The sequence below is a fragment of the Cebus imitator genome, unplaced genomic scaffold (genome assembly GCF_001604975.1).
Source record: "Cebus imitator isolate Cc_AM_T3 unplaced genomic scaffold, Cebus_imitator-1.0 Scaffold42, whole genome shotgun sequence".
Lineage (NCBI taxonomy): Eukaryota > Metazoa > Chordata > Mammalia > Primates > Cebidae > Cebus > Cebus imitator.
The window spans coordinates 13,263,224-13,279,334 of NW_016107357.1; the positions used below are offsets into that span (position 1 = coordinate 13,263,224).

The 16,111-nt window shown below is 41.2% G+C and overlaps 1 protein-coding gene across 3 annotated transcripts in view; it reads right to left on the minus strand.

Moving 5' to 3' along the window:
• SIPA1L2 (signal induced proliferation associated 1 like 2) overlaps positions 1–16,111 on the minus strand; it is a 230,429-nt gene that overhangs the window by 38,147 nt on the left and 176,171 nt on the right. For 2 of the 3 annotated variants that reach the window (XM_017526547.2, XM_017526549.2), the window contains exons 10-14: positions 6,190–6,447; positions 4,279–4,362; positions 2,441–2,541; positions 1,963–2,066; positions 8–396 (exon numbers count right to left, since the gene is read on the minus strand). In XM_017526547.2, coding sequence (XP_017382036.1) covers positions 8–396; positions 1,963–2,066; positions 2,441–2,541; positions 4,279–4,362; positions 6,190–6,447 — 936 coding nt within the window. The remainder of the gene's footprint in view (positions 1–7; positions 397–1,962; positions 2,067–2,440; positions 2,542–4,278; positions 4,363–6,189; positions 6,448–16,111) is intronic. The other variant, XM_037737792.1, reaches the window with a different exon arrangement.

A 16,111-nucleotide genomic window follows, 5' to 3' on the forward strand; every position in this document is an offset into this window, starting at 1 on the left:
GGCTTACCTGGAATGAGAGGATATCTCACTGAGATCGCCCATGCTGCCTTCCGCAGCACTGCTGGCAGAGATGGCGGACGCGTAGCCATGCACAGTGTACAACTTGGCCGGCTCGTCATCAGGCCCCGAGACATCAGCAGTGTCAGCCCACTGCTCAGCTCGGCTGTGGATCAGGGACCTGCTGCCAGCCAGGTGCATGGGGCCAAGAATGGTGGCGGGCATGCACGGGGCCGTGTCGATGCCACTGTCGGTGGAGGCCCCTTTGATGTAGGTCAGCCCCAGTAATTCGGGATCCATCAGGTCGCCAGACCCAAAGTGCTTGTCGTCACTGTTGCTGGAGGTGTTGCTGGAGAGTGTGTTGCTGCTGGAGTGGCTGGAGCAACTTTTATCCCCAATCTTGAGAAGAAAGAGGAACAGAGAGCCTTCAAGTGAATCCCGAACTCTGCTGCTTCTCTCCCTGACTCACAGAGCTACAAGCCAGGGGCTCTCACCCAAACCCTTTCTACTCACTCTGCAATATGGGCAATGACAGCATTTCCTTTTTCAAAAACAACAGTGCCAGCTTTGAGTTTGGGGCAGAAGATGCAAGTTCCAGTGACAAAGGTAGGGATTTCTGGCTAATCTAACCCTCTCTGTGCTTGTAATATGGAGCTTCTGTGACTCCTGTGTGAAGCCAATGGGATAATATACGCAGAAGCACTTTGGCTGCTGCAAAGCACAAGGTAAACACGAGCTCTCTCTCTGAGACAGCCCCAGTCAAATTATGTCCCAAGTCTTTAAGAGATGGGACTCCCTTTCAAGTAAACAGGTCTGAAGAAGAGTCAATGCTTGGGGGGGCGGGTCAGAGGGAAGGGTCTCTAGAAGACAAAAAGCAAACAGAATAAAAGAAATGTCCCTGTCGGTACAATGTGTTCATACAGACATGGCTTCTCTTCAGTCTGGGAAACGCAACAAGATCTGAAGCATCAGCAAAGGGCTTTGGAATCATAAGAATGAGCCATGCCCTGGTAGATTTTAAAGGGGTTTGGTCTTATCTTTTTTCATTCCATCCTATCAGATCCTTAAGCAAATCACCTTGACCTTTTCATCATATACCGACATTCTCCAAACTATGCCCACACCCTGCAACCCTCTGCTGAAACCAGTAATGAGAACACTGTAAAGGTGGATTTAAATAGATACGGTGAGGCTGACTCAAGACAAGATAGTGGTCACAGCTGAGAGAAGAAATGTCGCATGTGTTCACTAAGGGACAACTGCAAAGCTGGCTGATGACACATTAAGATACAGGAAAGATATCAGTTAATTCAGGACGTTATAAATTATCTTCACCTGCAAATTTTAAAAAATAAGCCACTTAAAAATGTTGGCTTTATTTGTGATAACTCATCGTTCTTGCTTCTGCATCTAAATGGAAGTTTTGTTTCATTGAGCTAGTCTCCCTGGAGGCTCACCTCCTAGGGTTTCTTCAAGGGGTAAACATGGCAACACATGCAAAGGACTGAGAACTACCACGTGGGTGCTGTTCTAACCTGACAGGCGAGACGGGCGGCTGCGGCTGTGATTATTAAATTGTCTGTGACCATAGAGTAAATGGCTACCTATGGGCAGAGTTCCTCTGACCACACACACTGCTTAGCAGTTTCTGCTTCTGTTTTGTGCCACTAAATTGGTAAGTGGTTAACAGGTTACAAACGGGAACATGATTTAGTAACTACTGCCCTGGATATTGAGCATCAAAAGGCTGAGGATATAACCTTGGCTTTGCCACTAGTTTGTTGTATGACCTTTCTTTGGGTCCTTTATAAATCGGGAAGATAGTTTCCTTTTTTAACCTCATCTCTAAGAGCCCCATGAGGTAATGCGCTCTTGAGCATCCCCAGGAAGCAGGCTGTACCACTGTGTGCCGAGACAGAGCAGTCCTGGCTAGGTGAGTGAAGGGCTTATGAACAAAGGACTTACGTGAGAAAGTTTATTGGGGGAATCTTTGCAACTTCCATCTTTCTGCAGAGCTCTTTCCTTATAGGAACTCAGGACCTTGGAAGGAGGGCCATGCCATTTGGTTTCTGTCACATAAAGAGAAGGAGCTGAATTTCCAATTTCCAGTGTTAGCAAAAGAGTAAAGAAAAACAGAAGTTGGACAAACGGTTAGGGAAACGAACCAGGCTTGTGGTTCTAAGAATTTCTGGTCTTACCAATAGATATGCCACAAAAATAGACAGAACCACCACCAGAAACTAAGTGTTTAATTTCTGCAGGTACCACAGCCACAACCAACCGTGACCACACCCTCTCCTGCATCTGGAGACCCAGCTGATCACCTCAGCCTGGTGCACACAGGCTGAATGAATGAATGAATAAAATGAACGAGTGATGGAGAGGGGGTCAGGGAGGAAGAAAGGGGAGCAAGGGAGGTCAATTTCCAGGAGTTCCTTATTACCCGGGTGCCTGCTTGCTTCCATGGAGTCTTCCCTCTCCCTGGCTCCATCACACTCCAAAGGGCCTGAGCCTTGGTGTTCAAGCAGTAGAGGGGACTGGCACCTGAAAAGGACACAGATTTGAGCCTGTCCTTTCTCACCATGCCACCTGCCAGCAAGCGCACGGGAATGTCGGCTTCCAAATGGGATATGTGAGGGAAAGCCCTATCCAGGAACTGGTCTTTTGGCAAATGAAAATGCAAATCATCAGTTCAGCCTCGCCAGAGAAGCTAAAAGCATCCAAAATTGTGGGATGTGGTTTAACCAGGTCAGTAAAAGCAGCTGGATGATAGCCATTTACAGATAAAGAATGGGTGCTGACACCAGCAGGCTGAAGGACTGTCCAGGATCGGACAATGTCCCAGTAAGCTAAGGTGGAGGTCGCTTTTTACCTTATGCCTAGAATACATGGCACTGATATATCTTTATATTCAGTTTTTCTTGAGAAAGAAAAAGGGCTGGGTGCGGTAGTTCACACCTGTAATCCCGGCACTTTAGGAAGTCAAGGTGGGCGGATCACGAGGTCAGGAGTTCGAGACCAGCCTGACCAACATGGTGAAACCCTGTCTCTACTAAAAATACAGAAATTAGCCAGGCATAGTGGTGTGTGCCTGTAATCCCAGCTACTCAGGAGGCTGAGGCAGGAGAATCACTTGAACCTGGGAGGCAGAGGTTGCAGTAAGCCAAGATTGCACCATTGTACTCCAGCCTGGTGACATAGTGAGGCTACATCTCAAAAAAAAGAGAAGAAAAAGAAAGACTACATTCAAGTAGGCTTTGTTTTATGAAAACCCTAAATATGAAAAAAATAAATAGAAGAAAACTTATTCACATTACAAAGTGATCCTTATTTACAGAATTCTGGTTTAAGACCCTGGTTTATAGAAAAAGCCAGAAAAAGTTTTTCTATTTATACAAAAGAAAAAAGAAAAAGAAAAAGAAAAAAAACAGCATCAAAACCACTTCTCTTAAAACACAATGTAATTTAGAAAGCTGCTTGACATGCAACTTTTAAGAACTCCATCTATTATCTAAGGGGAAAAACATATAACTCAGACTACAAATGCAGAGAAAGTTCCCTGTGCACCTGCAGGAGCAGTGATGTAAGCGGCTCCTCACGGCGAAGTCCTTCCCACTGACTAGCCATTCTCTCCTCTCAATCAGCGCAACCAGCTCCTAACTCCAACCCAAAGCAGCGTGCCAAGTCACCGTGGCCCTGCAGACCACTCCTCAGGAGCGTGCCCGGACGCCACGCTCGCTCTTCTTTTCCCAGAGGTGGTGGGACCGGCCAACCCAGTGTCTTTGTTCACAGAAGTCCTCGGGCTCTGCCTGAGCTGCTGACTCCTGGAGACTGCATGGATACTACAAAGGACAGCTCTCAGCTAGCTGTGCTGGGGCAACCTCCCAGTGCTTCTTGGACAGGAAGCAAAAAAAGCCAAATGCTAAACCTGCTTCTCTGATTTTGGGCGGTCTTTCCTCATCAGCAATTTAAGTCCAGGGCAACTAAGCCCTCACATCCTTAATTTTCATGTTCTGAAAATCTTTCCTCATCAAAAAGGAAAAAACAAAACCAAAAAAAAAAAAAAAAAAACGACAGGCTGAGAACATAGACAGGTGAGCACTACCTACATAGTAATAATGAGCTTTCTAACCTGGACACGTCACTTGTTAAAAGCACGTCTGGCATTTGTTTATTCCCTAAATGGCCCCGGGTACAGCAGGAGTACAGTAAATGCTTTTGAATGAGTCACAGAAACACGTTCCTCCCGGTGGATAGCAGTAAGGTAAAAATGAGTGGTACCCGTCGCAGCCCACTTGTGGTCTCCAGGGTCCGCTCCCGCCAGGTCCGGGGTCGCTGGAGGATGACTGGTTGCTGGGTGAGCTTCTGAAAGGTTGACTAGAGTCATTAACAGGGCACTGAACTATCTGCCAAGCCCCTTGACCTGGCCTGTTTTGTTTCTCAAATAAATGTACTTTGAGAATGACAAAGAAAAGGAAGAAAAACATACTGCCATGTGAAACAGAATAAATCATGGAAAAATAAAAAAGAATCGGTGATGCCAGGAGAGATCAGGTGGTTTATGATTGGCAATTTGTTCTAGGAAAGAGATATGACAGGACAAGCCTTCACTGTCTAAAGATTTAGAGCACAGATTGATTCCCTCCCAGAGAAATAAAGAAGAACAGCAATACAATGCTCAAGAATACAGAATTATGAAAACATTACTAATTCTTATTATGTGAAATATAAAACAAGTCACGTTTTAGTTCTATACTTAAAACTTATGCAAAAAGATAAACCTAAATTTGGCAAAACCATTTATTTTCACACATCTCTTGAATGTAATCCTATTTATCTTTTTTTTCAGACATGCAAAAATGAAAAATACTCATGAAACCTCACTTGATGAAGATGTGCTTGCCAAGTTTCCCTTTTGCTACCAGAATACTTCTGGTTTTTTTCTATAATTTACTTAAATTAGAATTACTTAATTTTACTTTAAATAAATTTTAATTTAATTTACTTAAATTCTAATTATTTAAATTTACTTAAATAAGGGAGGTTCTGCAAACTCCCTTCCTTCTACATGTTGCTTACTGTCTGCTGCCTCTTTTACCAGGGCTATCTATGTACATTTCTTTGAATATGGGAAGGTTATAAACCCAGCTGACTTTTGAGTTAGGAGACCCAGAGCCAAGATAATTTAATGTCAAATTAAATTAACACCATTCCTGCCTTCACTCTGGAAAGAATAAATTGGAGAAGGCAGAGGATGACCACAATGTTTTAACCTTATCACTTAATTCCGGTTAACATTTACATAAGCTTACTAAGTGCCAGGCCCAGTTCTGAGCACTTTATATACATTGACCCATTCAATCTTCAAAATTTCCTGCTATTGTTTGTCAGGCGAAGAAACTGCAGGTTCAGAGCTGATGGTACCAGGCCCATGGTTACAGCACATCAAGTGAGTTAGAGCTGTGACCCAGCCTGGCCCCCAGTCTACGGTCTGCTGGACCAGAGCCTGACATGTCATCACTGAGAAAACTCACGGCATCACCATAGCTTATATGCCACATAAAAGTTAAAAGAAGTAGGAATTTACCACAATAAGAAATTTATTATTTTGTTCTGTTAAAATGATCTATGCAAATTAGGCATCTGAAAACCCTCACCAGCTTCTAATGCTATTAGATTTAACCTTTAAACAAGTGTATGCACTCTTTCTTTGAAAAAATAATTTTAAACTCAACTTAAAAGGAGAAAAACAAGGAGAAAGTCTTAATGATCTGGGAACCTCTTAAAGTATTCCTCACATTATGATGATATTTAAGCACAGATTGTTCAGTTTTGTTTTATTTGTATTCAAACCTGTTCACACTTTTCTAAAGGCTCCAGCAGAATAGTTTCTGGGGTACCTTTCCCATCTTGGGAAGCCAGTGGACATGGAGGAAGGATACTGGATGAAGAGGAAAAGCTGTGGCTCTGGTGGGCAGGACCTGCATCTTGCCAGCATCATCTTGGGGCCAGGAGAGTGCCAGACCCCAGGTACCACCGTGTCTGGGGCCTGCCCTGCTACCCTGCTTGCCAACTTGTGAACAGGCTAACTCAGAAGTGACCAAGCCAAGTGAAAAAATCTTCCCTACAATGCCAAGTTCTCGCCTCAGTGATTTACAAGGGCCGCCCCTGAGGAAATGAAACCAGCATTACCTCGTGCCATCGGGCAGCTTCCGGTCGAAGGAGGTGCTTCGAGGAATGGCGGCCTGGGCCTGCTGGAGCAGCTGTTGGCACTGCAGCCGATCGGGCGTGCCGGGGATGGGGGAAGCTCTGGAGAGGGGCTGCAAGGCAGGGGTGGGCACCCGGTGCCATGTGGTGTTCCTCCTGAAAGGGGTTTTATACTCGCAGGGGGTGCCTTCACTGTCGAGTTTGTATTCCACCATGGGGATCCTGCAGAGCTCTGAACACCCTCTGTTGGGCCAAGAAGAGACGGTGAGAAGGGAGGCTTGCAGTTGAGCCATCAGCATGGCTTACTCACAGCTGCGCCCATCAACACACATCATGCGGTGTGTGCCTCTCCCGGCTCCAAGTCAACGATGCAAAGCGTTCCACCCTTGGGAGCATCTTACCTATAATAAAACCACATTCCCACACTATTCAATTCCTCTTCTGCCAGCAATGCCTGAGTCTAGAAATGAGAAAGGCTGTTTGTGGCTTTTTTCCTGGCTGCTGTGCTGCCACCCATCATCTATGCTGGTACCTGTTAATATAGCTGTATGGTTATTAAAATGCTCAACTATCAGTGGGTAAGGAGCTGTTGTCCCAAGACCCCCGATACAGTTAAAAAAATTAACACCTGGCACAGCAGAGGCCTCCAGGACTTGTAAGTTAAATATTTTAAATATATTTCTGGAGATAACAAGTACTATCTATGATAATTAGAAATCAAAAGTCTCCAGAGACTGTAACACCTTGTTCACAGCTACTCAGCAGGACCAAGACCAGACCTGTGGTCCTCACATTCACTACCAGGCACCCTAGAAATAAGACGCACTAAGCAAATGTTCATCACTTTTAGGGGTGATGGAAATGCCCATTATCTTGTTTGTGGTGACTATTTCATACATGGGCCAAAATTCATCAAACTGTATGCTTTCTATATATGCAGTTAATTGTGCATCAACTATACCTCAATAAAGTTGTAGAAAAAAACTTATTAAATAGAAAGAGAAAGGCTTCCTTTTGTCTGATGCTTTATTCTTCAAGAAAGCCTTTGGTTAAATGCAGCATAACCAGTTTAGTGACCAAAAGTACTAAGCCATGTCTGTGTTCAACATACGGGAGTTGGTGGAGTCTAAGGTCTCTGTCTATAGTTCCTCCTTATTACAAACTTTCTACGAGATTTATTTTCCTGAAAACTTCAATGCCTCCTTACTGTCTTTCAGGAACACCGTGTGCCTGGCACTGGCGTGGCCAACCCAGTCCCTCCTGAGTTACACTGCCCACACAGCAGTTGCCGGAGGTGGCTCAGAGGGCCACTCAGAAGCCTCTGCACACCTGAAATGGGCTAGTGTCATGGAGGAACACAGTGATTTCACTTCATTAATTTAAATTTAAAAACTGATGCTCTGATTCATTTTTTAAGTGTTTAGAATAACTTGGGTATGTGAATCTATGTTTTCAACTTTAAATTTTATGAAATATAAACACAGCAAGTACTCAGGATATAATTTAGCTTCTGATTTGAGATATGCTGTAAGTGTGAAATGTACTCCAGACTGCAAACACCTAATACAAAAAATAATGTAAACTATCTCATTAATAATTGTTTTAACATTTTTTGGATGTTGATAGTATTTTGGAGATATAAAGTTAAAATATATTACTAAAACTAATTCCACCTATTTCTTTTTTCTTCTTTAAACATGGCTGCTGGAAAATCCAGATGGAATCTTTACATTGGACAGCGCTCCTGTAGAGGAACCAGTCTCCAGCCCCACCTCCTGGCAATCACATCTCCCTGTGTAACCCAAATCTCAACTCAAATCTTGCCTTCTCCACAAGGTTTGCTGACTGTGCTACACAGTGCAAAGGACGGCAAGCGATGGTACAATTTTTAAAAAGGTGTGTACTCTGCACAGATGCTCTGACAGATATAGGCCCATGTGCAGAGACTGGCTGAACCTCAGTGGTCCCTCAACACTGCAGGAAGGTACCTTTCTACACAAGCCATGCAGCTGCACGCAACAGCCCCATTGTTGGCTACAGTGGCCTTGTCTATTTACAACCAGGATGAATCAGTATGATCAGTATCATGGTTTTGGCTCTGGCTAACTGACGGATATTGCTGTTAGGCATTTCATACATAAATTCTGTCTTTCCAGGTAATTAGCAAACTTCTAGGACAGAACTGACTATATCTTTAATATGCATATGTGGAATCAAGAACGTTAAACATGGGTGATAAATAAATTTGAACAGATTAAAAATACTTCATTTATATAATATGAACAGATATTTTAAACTGTAGTCATATTAATATAATCAGGAATCAGAGTTACAAATCACTTTTTTATTGAGTCTGAGAGAAGAGAAAAGCACAATTAGTAAAAGCTGTCACAATTCAGGAAAAACCTGAGTGCCCATCATGTGAAAGTCAGGTGTGGTTTTTAGTTACCACAGTTACTCTCTCACGGTTCCCTAAAAGGTCACCTCCTAGACAGCTTTCCCATGTGCTCAAACGATTAGTCAGGTACTTAAGACTCTTTAGCTTAAAATGTATTATTTAAGTCAGCTGTCCCTAAGGTTCCCACCAATTGCACAGTGCAAGGAATACTGTTAACTTGACTAAAGTCTGCCTACAAAGCTAATTGGTGTAGTTTGGCAAAAACACAGGAAGACTGGATAAGTCTCAACTTTTGAGGGCTAGGGCAAATAATTTCAATTTACCATGTTGCCAAAGCAGTCAGCATCCCAAACCAGTGCCTCTCCCAGATATTCCAGAATCAACATAGAACAACAGCAACAATAAACTTCCTAATATTTGCCCTTTGAGAAATCTGCTAGAGCAAGGGATCACTATTTTAAAAAGCAGAATTCCACTGTCAGCACAGTATAGTAAAAGTTTCAGCCTTTTCTGAAAATCATCACAAAAGAACAAGAACAAGAATCAGAAACAACCACAACTGCCAACTGAATTTAACAGACAGCAAAGCTGGAGGTGAATGGAAGAAAGGTTATGGTTTAGCAGAGCAGAGGAAGGTGAAACCAAGGGGTGTGCAGAGTGAAAACTCAGTAGGAAGGAAGACCATTGCCCTTGCAGAACCCCAAAACAGTGCAGGGACAGGAAGCACCAAGCACTGCAGAAGACCAAGTGAAAAGGAAGATTTAGGCCTACATGTTACTTAGAAGGGAGGAAACAGAAGTTTGGCCCTGGGGGCTGAGGTCCACACAGGGCCTGGCCCAGTCAGGCAGCAACCAATCCCCGACCACTGCGGGACAAGAGCAGTAGTCTTTAGAGAACAGAAAAGATGCAGAGTCAAGGGTGTGAGGTGCAGAGAAGAACAGGAATGAAAACAAGCCTGAGGCAGAGATGAGACCCAGGGCCACTTCTCCTTCCTCCAAACCTGTCCTTAGAATGCTCACCACCCATAGAGATCAAAGAAGATGGTTCTCTAGAGAAGAGACAAGCAGATGTAAACCATCCAGTCACTCTGCAGTGAAGCTCATGGAGCAACCAGATTGCTGAAGAAAAGGAGGAACTTATGAGAGTTAAAATTAAACATTAAAAAATCCAGTAAGATAGTTGGAAGGTAAACTGAGAGATTCTCCCAAACAGTTCTGAGAGAGAAAAACCTAAGAAAACAGTTTAATCCAAAAAGTCCAACAACTACCAGACAGAGCTATCACAGAAGAGAGGGGAAAAAAGTGGGGGAGAAAAATTAAGAAATAGTATACAGACATTTCTAGAACTATATGTAAAACTAGATTAAAAGGTCCAGAGAGTACCCAGACCAATGAAAAAAAAAATTGTCCACATGAAAACACATCATTGGGGAATTCAGACTCCTGGGTTAAGGAAGTAAGCCTACAGTACTGGGGATGGGATGGGTAGGAGCCTAAGTGTCTAAGAATCTGGGAGTGGAATGGCTCCATTCTTCTCAACTACAATACTGGAAGGCACAAAACGTAACAAAGGAAATACCTGTAAAATTCTGGGTGAAAGTTATTTCTAACTTGTCAAATCCATAGTACTTGGAGCTTCAGACAAAGAAAGAGAACAAATAAAAAACAACACCCTAACTTTTGGGTTGGGAAACCAAATTGATGGTAACGGTATCCTTTGATGGTAGTGTTGACAGAGAAGAGTAGACTGAATACGCTCTCCTCAAGAAATTCTTACACCTGTTTACAGAACATGAGGTAGTGATTTCTCTGTGCATCAGTAAACATTAGTTCTTATCTTTTCACTCTATTCCCCCTCCTGAAAGTAAAATTCATCTCTGTTAGTTGACATGACTCTGGATTTACTAGTTTAACAGTTACATTATTGGTCAAACTGAGTAAACCCAAATTACATTGGGTTGCATTATTTTCTTATAAAATACCAAGGCTCTACAAGTTTTGTTCATGTATTTATATTGTTTCCAAGTGTTCTCTGTTTATTAAGATACCACATCCTTAGGACTACTGATTCATCCCCATAGCTAATAACCTAATTAAAAAAATCCAAGGTAAGATACGACAATAGACAACAAAACATCAAGAAAATCTGCTACTTTTGTCTTCCACCCAAATTGATGTTCTAAGCAAGTCACTGGCTGTTGAGGTGAACACCAGGCTTTGGTATCTCACGGGTTCCAGCTGCCTGAGTAGTGCACATCAGGAACTGTAAGTGACTACATCCAAGTTAAAGATCCTGGAGTTATATGTTGAGTGAAAAGAATGTGAGCCTTGAATCTTGTGAACCAAAAGGCAACTGTGCATTTCCAATGCTTGTTTGGCCTTCAAGTTTGTTTGGTATGGTGAGAGAGAGAGAGAGAGAGAGAGAGAGAGAGAGAGAGAGGAAAAAAAGAAACAAAGAAAGAAAAAGAAAGAAAGAAAGAAAGAAAGAAGGAAAGAAAGAAAGAAGGAAAGAAAGAAAGAAAAGACAGATGGCTGAGTAGTGTGGTCTACTTAATTCATGCCCATAGACTGTATTCTTTATAAGACACTATAATTTAGCTTGAGGCTTGGAAGAAACATGTAATATAAATGCATAATCATGACTCATATTTTGAGAGAGTGGGCAAAAATCTGTGTAATCTATTAAGTTGAGGAGGGAATCTGGGTGGAATTATTTTACCTCCAACCTCGTGCAGAAAGTCATACAAGAAAGGTCTTCTAAAATATTATGAACTGGCATTCTTTTGCCCTAATAAAAACTAGCTATTCTGCAAGAATGGTTTTATCTTAAAATCAAAACTAACTTTGTTATTATGTGACACTTTTATAGCAACTACTCTTGTGAACTAGATTTTGCTTTGTTTACTCCTATGATTAAGGTGCCAAATTAGTACTACTGATATAGCATAAGCAATCCTCAAACCTAGTCAAACTCAGTTCTGCTCCATATGTATGAGAAATTCCTTAAAGGATGCATAAGGAAAATTCAACCAATGTTTAGAGAAATGGGACAAGGCATAAAAGAAGAATGACAAAGGAGCCCAGAGAGATCCTCAAGCTGCAGTGCCCATCAGAAATGGATCTGCGTCCTCCACGGCATGCATCCTCTCTCCCTCTTGAGGGGTTCTAGCACAGGACATCAGGCAAGACACTCCAGCTCGTCTGGAGTATCAAACCTGGGGCTGCTGTGGATGGGACACATGGCAAATATTTTGATGAGTAAATAAAGGCTAACTGAAACCTGAGCAGACCAAATGCCCAAAGACCTAGCACAAAAAGACATTTCTAACAAAACGAGCTGCTCCACCTTAATGTAATTCAAATATTTTTAAAGAAAAAACTTTTGCTTTCCTGCTACAGTAGAAAAATTCAGACCTCATTGATACACATGCTTGGCTTCCTCTCGACATATCAAATCAAGTCAATGGATGGAAATTGCATTTCCAGCTTCTGGCACATTCCTTACAGTTTGCTTGCCAGTAGGAGATACTAAAAAATGTTAAATAAGGCTGTGGGATCACTTTTATGTATGCAGATTGATTTCGTCTTTGCTCCATAGCAAATGTACACATCATCAACTTATTCTCCTAATTACCATGCTATGTAGGGATCAATACAAACTCGGCTTCAGGGTTAAAAATAAGTGTGATTTTTCACATTTCTTGTCTAGCCAATAACTTTTCTGAGTCTATTCTCTCTTCTCTCTCAAAAACATACACTGTAAGGCAAAATACTCTGTAGACCAAGAAGGTCACTGAAAATGTGCTAGTTAAAAATGTGGCATTATCAAACTATAAGAATGATAAGTAATTCTATTACATGGCATCCTCAGAGGATCTTATATTTTACTGCTGTATTCTAAAAACAGTACTACTTGTCCTTCTGAACTCACCAGCCTAGACTTCCTGGGATGGCTTAATCCTGTAAAAGGGATACTCTCATGAGTATTCATACTTATTGGCTTTCTCCCCTGCTTCCTGATGCCTAAAGCTAAGTTTTCCACCAGAAGATTTCTTGGTTACAGCTGCCACCACTTCCCAGCTTCCTGAACATGATCAGCAAAGAAGGGTTGTCCAATCTCGCTCACAGTTAACAGACAGCATGGTCACTGCCAAGTACTGTAGTGTATGGGCCCCACAACTTCAGAGGCATCCAGAAAGGCCCCCAAGATGGTATCCACCCACCCAGGCCCATTCCTTTCCAATGACACCTTGAGTTTCTTGGAAGAATCTTCCATTTACCAACAGTAATTTGGACACTGAAAGGTAGAATTCCTGCTGGCCAGGATATGGACTTGGTTCTAAAGCATGGCTTCAAACTCTGCAGGCTGACCATCAAGACCATCACTGTTTGAGTCCAGTCAAGCCATATAGTTTCTTCTATTTGTTCCCAACAGGAACCCTAGACACCAAACTGTCTCCATTAAAGAGAGAGTTTGCGTTCTGTGCTCAAAACTCAGATGTGATGATCTGTAGCTTAGAAATGTGACAACCTCTTAGACTCTCCCCTTGAAAACAAAACAGTAACAGCAAAGGGTGCATAAGATTAAATTATACAAAATATGTAAATTTCTTCAAGTGACAGCTTCAAAGAAAGAAGTTCATTACAAACAGACATTATTAATTTTCATTTCTAGACAAAGGGGGAACCAACATTAAATTGCAAAAGGCACGTAAAATTTTATGAAAATTTGAGCTAACAGATGTTTATAGAGTTCTGGAATTTTAAAGTTTAACTTTCAAATTGAAAAAATCTTTAGAGCTATAAAATTTCCTGAATCTACATTCATCTATAGAACAATAATATCATTATCCTATTATTTCTTTCATCTTACATAAAAGAAGTACACATGACTTTGTATTATGCTACTTCAAAACTAAGAAAGGAGAGGAGTCCTAAGGGAAGAATGCATATTCTTACCAAAAAAAAAAAGAGGGCAGTTGAACAGTTAGTTGGATCAGGTACCATAGACTGTGCGGCTACAGCTTAATCTAATCCCATGATTGTAACTTGCATTTACCGGACTCTGAAATTCCCTATTGGTTTTACTTTACTTGGCTGCATCACAGAGAACCTTTAAGTTAACCCAATAATCTAAGGAAAAGTCTTACAAAATATTGAAATGCTATTCTTTACTTCCGACCCACCACCTTGGCGTGTATAACACTTTATAGTGTTCCACATATATCATTTGACTTTCATAAAAATTTTTGAGGTACAAAGAAAATCTCCATTTTTCAGAAGAAGGGCTAGAGAGGTTGGAAAGATGGTACAGCTCATCAGAGATAGCTCTGATCATTTTAGACCAGTAACCATCTCACGGATAGCTCTGATCATTTAAGACCAGTAACCATCTCACGGATAGCTCTGATCATTTTTGACCAGTAACCATCTCATGCTTGACAGGTTACACCATGGCTACCATAGTGGACAGCCATTGGACGTTCTCCCTCACAGAAATACATTCTTCAAAAATCAGGCATCAGATAGCTAGCTATTGAGAATCTGCTTGGTATTATTCTGTAATATTCCAACATTCAAAATGAAAAAAACACGTGGGCACTAAAGTGTAGATTATTAATTGGGGAGGGTGACAGCGTTTTCTACACTACTTTGAGACATTTATTATTAAGCAGTAAGCTGTTGCTACAGTTTGAGAAACTCACTTTTAAATAGCCAAAATATAAGTACTACTGCATTTTAGAAAACCAGAAATACTGAAAGGATACCTCTGACTCTAAGCTCAGTGTTCTTCCTAAAACACAGGGCTATATATATATTTTTTTTTTATAAAGAAAATCATCAAAGAACAGTTAATGCAGCCTACACTATGTCATATTTTTCAGAAGGTGCTAAAACAATCTTTGGAAACAAAAGCTGATCCTCTAAAACAAATAAACATTTTAAAAAATATTATGCATTTTGTAAAAGAATCCTTTTACAGCCCTAGGGATTAATCACTAATATTTTAATCACTTTAATGTCTGTTATGCTAATAGTCTGCTAATAGCTAAAAGACTCCAAATTATCCAGCAAGGTGATGGGGGTAATTGATGCTCATTCATTTGAATCACAAATTCTTTCTGGTACATAAAAAATCAAAGGCTTCCAACAGGGACATAACCACATAGTATAACTTACTGTAAAGGTTAGGGCAGTGTCATACATGAAATAGGCACTAAATGAGATAGTATTTGCTTTTCAACAAATTCCTTAATTTACAGATAGAAACAGAGAGATACCCAGAATAGGTAGAATAAGAGACATCTGGACCAGAATCCCATTTAACCAAGCCCTCTTACAAAGGTCATGAATTGAAAAGGTGTTGTATGAATAGGAAGTGAGGTTATGCGGGCATTGACTAATTTATCAGCTTCCTTCCATCCTTTTCCTCCCTCACCAGAAGCAGACCCAGGGGCAGATGGTGCCTTTGTACACCCAGTACCTAGCAGGGCACTGGACAGAAGCTCAGCATGTTCTTGTCCAAATCAACTGCTTCTTTTGTTTCTTAGAAAGCTTGAGAGCAGGAATAACATTTTATTGCACCGTAATACTTCAAAATTATACAGAGGAGATTCTCAGTAGTTAGCTATCTGATGCCTGATTTTGAAGAATGCATTTCTATGAGGGAGGACACCCAATGACTGTCCACTATGGTAGCTGTGGTGTAACCTGTCAAGCATGAGATGGTTACAGTACTGGTCTAACACAATGCTCACGCTTTACCGTTACCCTCTGCATTCCTCCTGCTGTGATGGTGATATTGCAACATTCAAAATGAAAAACCATGTGGACACTGAAGTGTAGATTATTAATTGGAGAGGCTGACGGCATTTTCTACACTACTTTGAGAAATTTATTATTAAGTTGTTGCTATCAGCTGAGAAAATCGCTTTTAAATAGCCAAAATATGAATAAGTACTACTGCATTATAGAAAACCAGAAACACTAAAAGGAGTCCATGAAAGTCAGATTACAGCTGTCCTATCCATTTTAATAGCCCTAGTGCTCAGGCCAGCTCCTAGCACAAACTGGTTAAGAGTGAATGATTGAATGAATGAATGAAGGAATGAGCAAATGCAAAGCAATCTACTTTAAACTCTATAATCCTATGTTCTTACTTTAGGAAGTGAGAGAACAATGTGAACGTTACATTGGAGGAACTGGCCAGAGGACTCAGAATAGTGATTGTACTTTAGGTTATCTTTGTTCTGCATTGTTTTCACATTTCTTATCAAAATTCATTACTAAAGCATCCATAAGACAATACTAGACATAATTAATTTTTATTATCCATACAAATACATTGGAAATCTAATATAAAAGCTCCCTTGAGACACATGCAAGCATATATTCATTGCAGCACTATAACAACAAAGACATGTAATCAACCTAGATGCTCATCAACAGTGGTCTGGATAGAGAAAATGTGGTGCATATACCCCATGGAAAACTACACAGCCATAGGAAA